The sequence below is a fragment of the Perissodus microlepis genome, chromosome 12, assembly GCF_051167445.1.
Source record: "Perissodus microlepis isolate ML-2025 ecotype Zambia chromosome 12, ASM5116744v1, whole genome shotgun sequence".
NCBI lineage: Eukaryota > Metazoa > Chordata > Actinopteri > Cichliformes > Cichlidae > Perissodus > Perissodus microlepis.
Window position 1 is genome coordinate 13,824,224 of NC_140472.1, and position 11,077 is coordinate 13,835,300.

Below are 11,077 nucleotides of genomic sequence, written 5' to 3' on the forward strand. Positions count from 1 at the left end.
CGGTTACATACAGCAAAAGTTAATAATAATTATTATTATTATATTGTTACAGTCATTTGTTGTTTGCTTCTGGAATGGTGAGTTTGCACACAGAGCACGCATGACCAATGTTACACAGTTTTAAAATACTTTATTTTTCAATGCAACAGATGATGTTATGTAAAATCACACCACAAGGTGCCTTATGACAATGAAGTAATACATAATGTGGGCAGAAGGTTTTCTGTGCGTGTGGACATTTCAGGGGACGGTGTTGGGCTTATACTGTGGCCACAAGCCAAAGAAAATAAACTAGCAGCATGGCATGTTGCAAATGCTGCTGTGTTTACCTGCAGTTCGTAATACTATACCTTGTACAAGGACATACCCACAAAAAGATTCTAGACGGCGTGATGTTTGAGGCATCCAGACGTAAGGTTCTGTCATCCATTATTCGTAGCCATGGCACAACTTAACGTAGACATGGGCTTTTAAATCCCAGTTTCACTGTTGTGTGCATACAGACTCAAAACAGAAACATTAAGACTTTAAACCGACACAAAAATGGAGTATTTCTATTCATAGTTCTTTGGTTAAGCTGATATTAAACTGAAAGGTTTTTGTGAAGAAAATGTTCCTACAGTGGAGACAGGCTTGCCAGAATGATCGCTTAGTCGAGTTTGCTACAGATTCAGTGTATCGTCATTACATAACTTACCAGATAATATACTGTACAAAAATTAGTTTATACTGACATTTTTGAAACCACAAGCCACGTGACACTGTGTCCATGTACTGGAATGCATTTCAGTGTTGATGTCAAACACTGTCAGTCTGGAGCAGAGAGCCTTTTTCCAAACAACACGTAGAGGACTCTGGGAGGTTCATCCGTGATGCCACCTAATCTCGGCTGTACGCCAACAAAAAAACAAAAACAACAAAAAAAAAAAACAGTCACAGTGTTCCCATTCAGACCGAATCATCTGTTTCTCCACAGTCAATCCAGTCATGTCTTTGGGGCTAGCTTCATTCTGCTGTGCTTTTCAGTAGCTTTTCTTTGCTGTTTGGTCTCAGACTTTGCAGAAATCACAGTAACAGCTGGAAACGCAGTTCGCTTCAGTAGGTTGACATTTCACTCTTCATCTGTCCTGTTCCTGCAACGTGAATCTGAAAACAGATGGATATATTAGCATCCAGCGTTTCCGTGACAAAATCCGTACCTATTGGTAAAATAGCATCGCATGGTATTTTGTTGTTTTAGGCTGTCTCTTAGTAATGAGAACAAAATGTCTAAATATGCCACACCTGGGATTATGTCACTTGCATATTTTCGATTTTCATTTTGTTTGCTTTAAATAGAAGCCTTATCTGTATTGAAAAGTAACTGATATTCGAGACCAGATTACTATCGTGTCGTGAATCGCCTCATATTTTTGACTTGGTGTGCCGCCATGTGTTATGTGACCGTGCAAACTGAGCTTTTCTCTGTGTGTTTCTGTATGACTTGTTGGTTTGTGCTGATCACGCCCTGCACACCATTTTAGTTTTGATCAGATAAAGAAGGACTCGGAGACAGCAGCCGCTGTTTGTTGTCTTACAGGTTATTTGTAAGTATCTCGGTGTTTTCGTGTTCATTGATATCATCGCTGCACCTCTTCCCTTTTATTTATTTTTTCTTCCTAATTACAGAAAGTTACTGCATAGTTGCCCTCATCATTCTGTCCTTTGTGAAACTTCTTTTCCCTTAAACAAGACAGGAATTCTGATGCTATCACTTCTGCTGTACATGTCTCTACAGGAAGACATAATCTACCTTCCACTGGAAGCTGCACAGAAATTCGAATGCTTATAGGGAAAAAAGCAGCTACCATACAGTTTACAATGTGGTTTCATCAGAACTCCTTTCTTACATTATGTACTGCTGGAAAGTGAAATCACTGTTGTCTACTTGGTGTCTTGTGGCTTCAGTGTGCGGTATTTGGATGGTTTAACCCCTTGAGCCTCAGTTGATTATTTGACACTTCTACATTTAAAAAAACATCTGCACTGTAGTCGGCAACAGCTGCAAAACCGTAAAGCCAAGATAAGCAGTCTTGCGCTTTATGGATAAGAGACGCTTAGAAGAATTTTGAATGCAATAGGTCTCCTTTTTCCTTATCACCAGTCCAGAGTGAACTTGAGAAACCTTCATGGTTTTTAAGCTTTTTTTTTTTTTTTTGGTCTTTATGCATCTTTCCACCTGGAACCTGGTACAGGGGACTCTGGGGTCAAAAGGAGTTAATGGGAAAAAACTCCAAGAATAATAGAGCCAAAGAGCTATACTTAAGTCAGTTATTTTGAATTTCAAAACCACAGATATGTGTGCAGATATTGTGTAGCCTCCATTAAAGCTAAAGTAGCCTCTGCTCATCATTAGTTAGGAAAAATCCATTCATCATATCTGACGTGTGTGTTTGCCGAATCTGAAGCTGCCTTTATATAGCAGGATGCGATTCACTGTTAAATGTAAATAGAAAGTCCTTAGTTAGTTGTGCAGTTTATGACTTTCAGTTTCTACTAAATGTAACAATGACAGTTTTGTTACAGACTATTTTGTCTTGTTAAAATATTTTTCAAAGCAGCCAAAGCAAAGAAAAGAAAATCCCTCCATCCATTCTCTCCTGCTTATCCACTTTTAGGGTCGCAGGGGACCAGAGCCTATCCCAGCTACCATAAGGCAAGAGGTGGGGTACAGTCTGGACAGGTCGCCAGCCTTTCACAGGGCAAACACACAGAGACAGACAACTGTTCACACCTATGGGCGATTTGCAATCACCAGTTAACCTCACTAATTCCACGTCATCGGACTGTGGGGGGGAAACCAGAGTTCTCAGAGAGAGGCACACAAACACAGGGGGAACATGCAAACTCCGCACAGAAAGGCCCCAGCCAGATGGTGGATTCAAACCACCATGCTGCCCACAAGAAATCACATTTACAGTAACTATCTTTTAAAAAAAAAAAACAACGTATATGTATCTATCCTGTTTTTTTTTGTTTGTTTGTTTTAAATAGATAAATACAAAGACTGAATCATGTAGTAAAATTAAATACAGCTAACACAAGTTTCAACTGGTCACACTGGGATTCATTCTGACAAAGAGATACACAAGCACGCATTAAAGACGCAATAATGTATTTAAAATATAGATCTATCTGTGCAGCCATTATAGTACATGTCAGCCAAGCAGTTTCACTAACCTTGGGCACAATAAGCAGAAATACATATACAGTGGAGATACATATATATATATATATATATATATATATATATATATATATATATATATATATAAATATATATATATAAATATATATATGTATATGTGTGTGTGTGTGTATATATATATATGTATATATATATATATATATATATATATATATATATATATATATATATATATATATATATATATATAGATATATATATATATATATATATATATATATAGATATATATATATATATATATAGATATATATATATATATATATAGATATATATATATATATATATATATATATATAGATATATATAGATATGTTGTCAAGTATCCCAGATGCCTCCATTTAAAGATCATATTGATATTGCAGTGTTATTGTTTGTGATATCAGCCAGGGTTAAAAGGGAGTATTGGAGGTTTCCCACAGGTCAATACCACCATGTTTTGTGTTTCCCTGCTCCATGCTTCATGCTCTCTTAGGCCTGAGCTTGCTCTAAGCTATCTAAGTGCATATTATGGAACAGACCCAATTAGCAAAGCGCAGGGAGGGCTTTGCATTACAGGGTTCACGGCATCGAAAAAAAAAAAACAAGCATTTGTGCATGTTGCTTCCGAAGCACCTTCAAAACCCTAAGTGGCTTCAACACGTTCCACTGCAGTCTGTCAATGTGCAACACCATTTTTAGGCCGTTGTAATGTCACATGACACTTGAGTCACCACACATTGGCTGCTCAGAGAGGTAAAAAGCTTGTTTCTAACAGGCTGCAGAGTATGTTGCATTAAACCTCACACTTCGACACACTTAACTACTTAACACAACACAGACGAAATATGTGTTTACACAGTTTTTAAATTGTCTACAATTACCGCGTACTATATTTTACACTAACAACACGTCCATTAATAAAAATCGGGCGCTCTTGGAGAATACAGCAGACATGTGTGGGTAATTATATGTACATTTTTAGCTGGCATAACGATACAGTTTGTTCTAGTAAGACACACTCAGTCACTTATAGTAGGTACCTGAAACGTCAGACGTATATACAAAATGTCCTTTTAGATTTACTAAACTCTAAGTTGTTAACTTTTATATGTCAGAGATATTTACAAGATCCTGTGGAGCTTCTTGTATGGACTTCAGTAAGTTGGCGTTAGTACTGGAAATGGAATTCGTCATCTATGTTCGTCATTGTTGTTCTTTTGAAGGTTCACAAGTTAAAAATATGAACATATATTCAAATATGCACAGCATAGGTGTAAGCACTGCCGGTACTTAAATACTGCCATTAAACTCAGTACAGTCATCTTTTTAGTTGACTTGCTCTACTCCCCATGTTGCCTGCATGCTTGTTTCGTTTAATATGCACTTGAGTTTGCTGATTGTGGATAGTTCCTCTCAGCTTAGTGCAAAGGCTTGTGGGACTGTTAATCTTTAATTTCACATCACTCAGCTGTGTTATGACTGTTAGGACTTTGATTGCTGTGTATGTTTGATGTGGTTTCTGATGTTTGCATACCCACTCAGAACATTGTTAAGCTTTAGCTAGGAGATGGGCCGTCGTGACCTAGACTCTTAGTGATTAATGACTTCCACTCGGCGTTCATGTTGAGGGGCAGTTACTATCAAAGCAACACTCCACTACCTCTGCGGAGAATATGGATTTTGAAATGTGACAAAAAATGAAATTATATACAATCAGCTTTCTCTGCTATACTACAAAAGTTCATGTTGGATATCTGTTTACATAAGATCAGGTGTTACATCAGGTGTACTACTTGATTTAAGTGTTGACACTTGTAATATTATCCTAACTTGTGATTAAGTTTACTTATTCCTACAGAAATGAGTTTGAACACTTTCAGTTTCCTACATTTTAAGTGTACTATATTTTTAATGTTATGAAATTTGTGTATTAATTTTACTTTTCTTGCATCACTTTATTTCATATTTAACCTGATGCAGTTTTATTAAATCCAATACATTTGAGACTTTAATAAAGTGGTGTCAAATATATGGCCTGGGGGGCCAGAATCGGCCCACCAAATGCTCCAATCTAGCCCACAGGACACCTTTTTTAAAAAAGTAAAGGGTGTGTTTATAAACGTTTAAATAACACAAAGTTTCAGGTTTTTTTTTTTACCATCTACAACAGAAATGACTATTTATGTTCTGGTGGGTAAACAGTAAAAAGCTAAATAAATAAGATTTAAAAAATGAGGAAAATATTTGTTTTATTATCACAGAAGAGTCTCGAGAGTGAGCCCCCAGAATCTTTTCTGTAATTTTGCACATTTATTTCTTACACCTTAAACCCAAAGAGTCATACTGACAGATTATTTCTATTGACGACGACAGTATTTATCATGCAGGAAAAAGTGAAACGTGCTGTTTAAATACACTTGATTTTTTCTTATGCCAAGACATCTTAATGATGCAATGTGTAGTTAAACTTTTTTACTCGTTCCACCCAGTTAAGGTCAAAGTGCCCCACAGTGTAAAATGAGTTCCACATCCCTCCTTTAGTATATCTCTTGAAACTTCATCTGTGTTGCCCGAGCAGCGTGGACTTTTTTAGATGGCAGCACATGGTTGTGTGGCTTTTGTAAACCTCGGGTATATTAGACCTGCACAGCAGAGCTCTATGTTTCTGAATCAGTCTATCAGTCATCTAACAGACGCCGTAATTTCTGCTCCACATACGGTATGTATTTTAGTCCACAACCTAGTTGGCTGCTGCTCTTTGAAATCAAATGTTCCACTCTCTGTTAACTTAATTTTAATGTTCTCAGTGATGGATAAACTGTGCTAACAAACTCGCTCTGCTTGTAATACACAGCATTGCCTTTCAGATACACGAAGACTCACCTCTCGTATGCATATTAGGGCTAATGTTAAGAGAAACAAGGCAGATAAAAACAAAGGGAGACAGAAAAACTAAACCCTTAACCCTTAGTCATGTAGCAAAAGAAAGGGGGTGAAAGCGCGTCTCTGACATTAAGGAGAGATGTTTTGAAGAGAATCCTTGCAGAAGTGGTCTTGTCATACGCCACAGCATTACGTGACAGAAGCTGATGGTTGGTCTGGATGTTGATGAGGGCATCACTGATATGCCAGCATGTATTTCTATGAAAACAAAGTAACTATTGATAATCTCTGTTCTGTGAAGTACAGCCTAGTAACCATTCATGTCAGTGGTTGGGCTTTGCTTTTTTTCCGCTCTGGGTTACATCAGCTCCTGACTTAACTAACTTTGTTGTCCCAGGGTGAAAAGGAAACATGCTCTTTTGTATTCTTTGAAATAGATGGAGAAACTGACAGGGATTACTGTGTGGAGGTCCACAGTCGCTTATGATGGTGACTGAAGCAACAAATTCGGCAGTGAACAGACTGTATCTGAAACGGTTTGTCATATTCCTTCATTAAAGCGGTCTTTGAGCATTGGACCTGTCGAAGTCATTCTTGAACGGCTGGTCTCACTTACATTTGTAATCCTGCTGAAAGCGTGCGGTGAGTCTGCTGAGCCTTCCCCTTGGGGTGATTTACTACAGAACACACCAGGCTCCTTTTATGGATGGCTTTTATATGCTGCTAAATGTCTCCTGTTTTGTAGCCCCATTGATTATGTCTGTAAAATTCCACTGAGGGGATGCCATTAAAGGGGAAGAGAAAAATAATTTATAGTGTTCAGGGTAAATATTTAAAATCAGAAGCACGGCCCTTCCTTAAAAGTGGATCAGTCATGGGAATTCATATGCGGCATAGAGTTGTGCAACTTACTAAATAAAATTTATCAACATTAAGACATTTCTTTTCACTGTTTGATCCAATTTCAAGTCATATAAATGCACTGTAACCTGAAACACTGCCTTTGTAAAAATAAATGTACATGCAAAAGTTAATTCCATTCATGCAAGAGCTCGCAATAAAATTTAGTAATCATAAATATTGGCGACAGCAACTAAACACAGCGATGAGATATTTAACGGTCATTGTAGTGCAGGTGTAATTGTAAGTGAGTTACGGCCTTTGTCTTGTCTGCCTTTAAGACGGTACAGCACTGAAAATAACTTTATTTCAGCTGTAAATTCACTAAGAAATATTCTGAATATTCAAGTGTTTTTTAAAAAAATATTTTGTTAAAATGATAATTGATCAGTTATTTCATTATTCAAATTGATTAAAAAATGTAATTAAATTATGTGAGAGGTATAATTCTTGCATAAACACTACATAGATGATGCTATAACTTATAATTTCGCCTACTATTTTTATCCGTGAAAGACCTGGTTTCATCTCGGGGTTGTGCATTAGGGTAGTAATGAATTGAATATTGGGCTGTCCGCCTACAGTTAGAGTGTGTTAAGGAGAGCGTTCTCATTGGCTGTCACTCTTGTAAACAGTCTCTCGAGTTTTGAGGGAAGTCTTGTGCATAAGTGATAAAGATTTATCTGCTGCAGGGGTTGTTGGGCTGGGCACACTGAGGCCCACTGACAGGCACACACACTAATATGTGGAAATGTTCTCAAATGTACCATGCAGTTCTCCGAATCAGACTTTTGCACAACGCCCACTGGGTTTCTTTACACACATTTTTGGCGTTACCCAAGTATTTTTAGATGACATTTTATAAAATAAAAATTTACAATTATGACACTTTCTAGAAAATACTATTTTAATTAATTCAATAATTGCATTGTTTTTTAATCTCTATGACCTACAAACCTAGTAGCCACACGCGCATACTACCAGGAACTGTACTGTGCACATCTGTTAGTTATTTAACATCACATTATTGACATCAGCTGAGTTGAAAGATTGATTATAGGTAGCATGGCGCAATAAGCAATACAGGTACAGTCCTCAAAGGTTTATTTAATCATGCATGAAAAACAAATATAAAGTTTCACTTGAATGTTTGAACTCTTACAGTAACACTTTAAGAGCCTAACAGCTGCCAATACTTCTGAACTTGTTTATTATTCTGCACTGTTATTCTCAATATATTTTACTCCTGGACTATAGCACAACGGTGTAGTAGAACATGTCTAAATATGGATTCTGCTTTTATTACATTTCTTTCATTGTCAAACTGCAAAGAAAAAAATCAAAAAGAATTTTGTTTGTGGTCCTGGGATTATTTTAAATGGCTTTAAACTGGGCGTATCAACCATAATACAAAAAGAAGAAAAGCGAGAAAGGATTTTTAATTACAATATTGTAATTAATGTCATGAAACACAGCCTACAGGGGAGTTTGGTAGCAAGTGATGAGTGTTTCAAACATTAAGGTATATTTTTAAAATGTCATATTTCATTAATTCTAACACTGTTTTTAATGTATGTAACTGTCACAGTTCCCAATTTGCCTTTTCATTCAAATTAGTATGATTTTGACTTTCAAATATATATTAATTGAATCTCTGGTTTACCTCACTGTCCTTTAAATGCAACAGAGTACCATAAGTGTCCTCACATAAACTAAACTGGAGTTTTATGAATAAGAGAACCTAATTCTATATTGAGGTGACTGCCCCTGTACATGACAGCATTAAATATTGCTAGGTGTTATTGTTCTTTAACTCTGACTTGAGGAGGTAGAATTCTATAAGTATTAGTATATACTTATTACTTAGTATTATATTTAAGTATTATAATATAAGTATTAGTAGTAAACTATATGCCTTTAAGTTCACATATGTGAGCTTTTACCATTGTTTTAAGAAATGACTGCTTTGTGAAATCATAAAAAGATAAATGAACTTACAGCGTGGTTTCTGGCTCCGAACAGTCACTGTACTGTGTGCAGCCGTTGGACTGTGGAGGACCGGGGGAAGTCTCTTCACTTCTGCTGCTTGCCTGTGTACTGGCCAGGCTGTCACTACCCTCAGTCCTACTGGTTGAAGTCTTCTGAAAAGGGCTAGCTGTGCCTGACTCAGCTTCCCATAGAAAGCAGGGGCAGCGAGTCCGCAGTTCTTTATAAAAAGAATTGATCCACAGAGTGGACATCCATGGGCAGCCCATCAAGTTCTTGAACGCAGTGCGAAACTCTGGAGTCCTGCAGTAGATGATGGGATTGAGGCCAGAGTTGATATAACCAAGCCAGTTTAATAGTCGAAAGAGTTTTTTATCAGGAACTTCTTTGTTAAAAGAATTAATGATATTGGCGACAAAGAAAGGCAGCCAGCAAACAGTGAAGACCCCCATGATGATGCCCAAAGTCTTGAGGGCCTTGTGCTCTTTGACAAGTATTAGCCGTGACGGCCTGCGTTTGGTACTCTTGCTCCTCGCTGCACTGTTGCAGTTGCTGAACGATGACGGCGTATTGTTGAGCTGGGGGCCAACTTGTGTCTGTGATGTTGGATATTCATTTTGGAAGCGCATCCGACTCTTATCTATTTGCTGGACCTGCCGGGATGCTATTAAATAGACTTTTGCGTAAACAAATATCATTATGAGCAGTGGAATGTAAAAAGAGATTATAGAGGATATTATAGCATAGGTCTTGTTGGTCACAAAGTCACAGCATGCGGGATCTTCATAGCACTCCCTCGCCAAATCATCATTTTCGTCTCTCCATAACAAAGTCATTATTGGTACAAAGGAAATCAGGGCTGACACAACCCACACTATACAAACTATTATTCTGGCACGCCACTTACTGAGCAGAACTTTGTGCCGTAGCGGTCTGGTAATGGCTATATACCGATCCACTGCTATGACACAAAGTGTCTCACAGCTCGCCGTCACACAGAGGACATCAATAGAAGTCCAAAGGTCACATAATGTTTCAGTAAGTTGCCACTTATCTGTCACCACAACAGTGGCCCCAGGAGGCACGACGAGGACCCCCATGATGAGGTCCGCACATGCTAGGGACATAATGAAGATGTTTGTCGTCGTTTGAAGCTGCGGAGTTCGTGCTATTGCAATGATGACCAGCAGGTTTCCCACCACTATGATGAGTATGATGAAGACCAGAATAACGATGATCTCTTTTCCCATGGGTGCATATATGGCGCCTGTCACGTTCAGTGAGGATGATGTGTTCAAATTGTTCATCTTTGCTTAGTCAGGGAACTTAGTCACAAGAGGTGGAAAGTGTTAGATTTTCACATCAAAGTCAGCACAACTGAGGGACTGTAGAAGCCTCTTGCAAGCATCATACATACGATTTTACAAAAATCTGAGGTAGTTTGTCTCACTGAACAGTGTCTTTTCTGTGCGGTTAGTGATCACATTTCACACCTTGCGAGTCTTGTTTGGCAGTGCTCAGAAGGGAGTAGCAGTGGCTCGTCTGTTGTTTCTGGAAGTTTGTGCAGGCAACAAAAACACGTTCTCCAGAGAAAAGATGAATCCAAACTGTCCGCAAAGCCAAAACAATACTGGTTCACACAGTTCAAGCCCTTTCATGAATCCAAGGAAAATGTCAAAATATCAAGTAAAAAAATAAAAAGTTTGGGAGAAGAAAGGCCAGCCTTTTCCATTTAAATACGTCCACTGGAATTAGTTTTGTCGCAGGATCATGCATGAGCCTCAGTGCCACACTTGGACTGTTTGGAGATCAAGCAAACAGTGACGCTGTTACAAGAACCACCAGAGTGCACCAGAGCGGCTGGCCGATCTTTCTTTTGCTCTGTCTCTCTCTCTCTCTCTCTCTCTCTCTCTCTCTCTCTCTCTCTCTCTCTCTCTCTCTCTCTCTCTCTCAGTGCAGGTTGCCCAAGATTGTATTGGCTGTAATCACACCCTGGCTGAAGGCAGAGGGGAGGAGTTAAAAAGTGTGCCTGTGTGTCAAAGCCATACAGGGATCTGTACCCTGATAGAGCCACACACAT

General features: G+C 38.2%; 1 protein-coding gene across 1 annotated transcript; it reads right to left on the minus strand.

The window, feature by feature from the left end:
• Positions 1-110: 110 nt before the first annotated feature.
• Positions 111-10,875, minus strand: adrb3a (adrenoceptor beta 3a). The gene is made up of 2 exons (XM_084946651.1): positions 9,010-10,875; positions 111-1,146 (listed from the first exon to the last, which is right to left on the minus strand). The coding sequence occupies exons 1-2, from the start codon at positions 10,302-10,304 to the stop codon at positions 1,119-1,121; spliced, it is 1,323 nt and encodes a 440-aa protein (XP_084802777.1). The 5' UTR covers positions 10,305-10,875; the 3' UTR covers positions 111-1,118.
• Between the last annotated feature and the right edge of the window lie 202 nt (positions 10,876-11,077).

Excerpts from the sequence above, each read along its gene's own strand:
- adrb3a (XM_084946651.1), bottom strand. The coding sequence starts at position 10,304 with ATGAACAATTTGAACACATCATCCTCACTGAACGTGACAGGCGCCATA. Across the intron at positions 1,147-9,009 it reads TCGGAGCCAGAAACCACGCT|ATTCACGTTGCAGGAACAGG; the intron begins GTAAGTTCATTT and ends ATCTGTTTTCAG.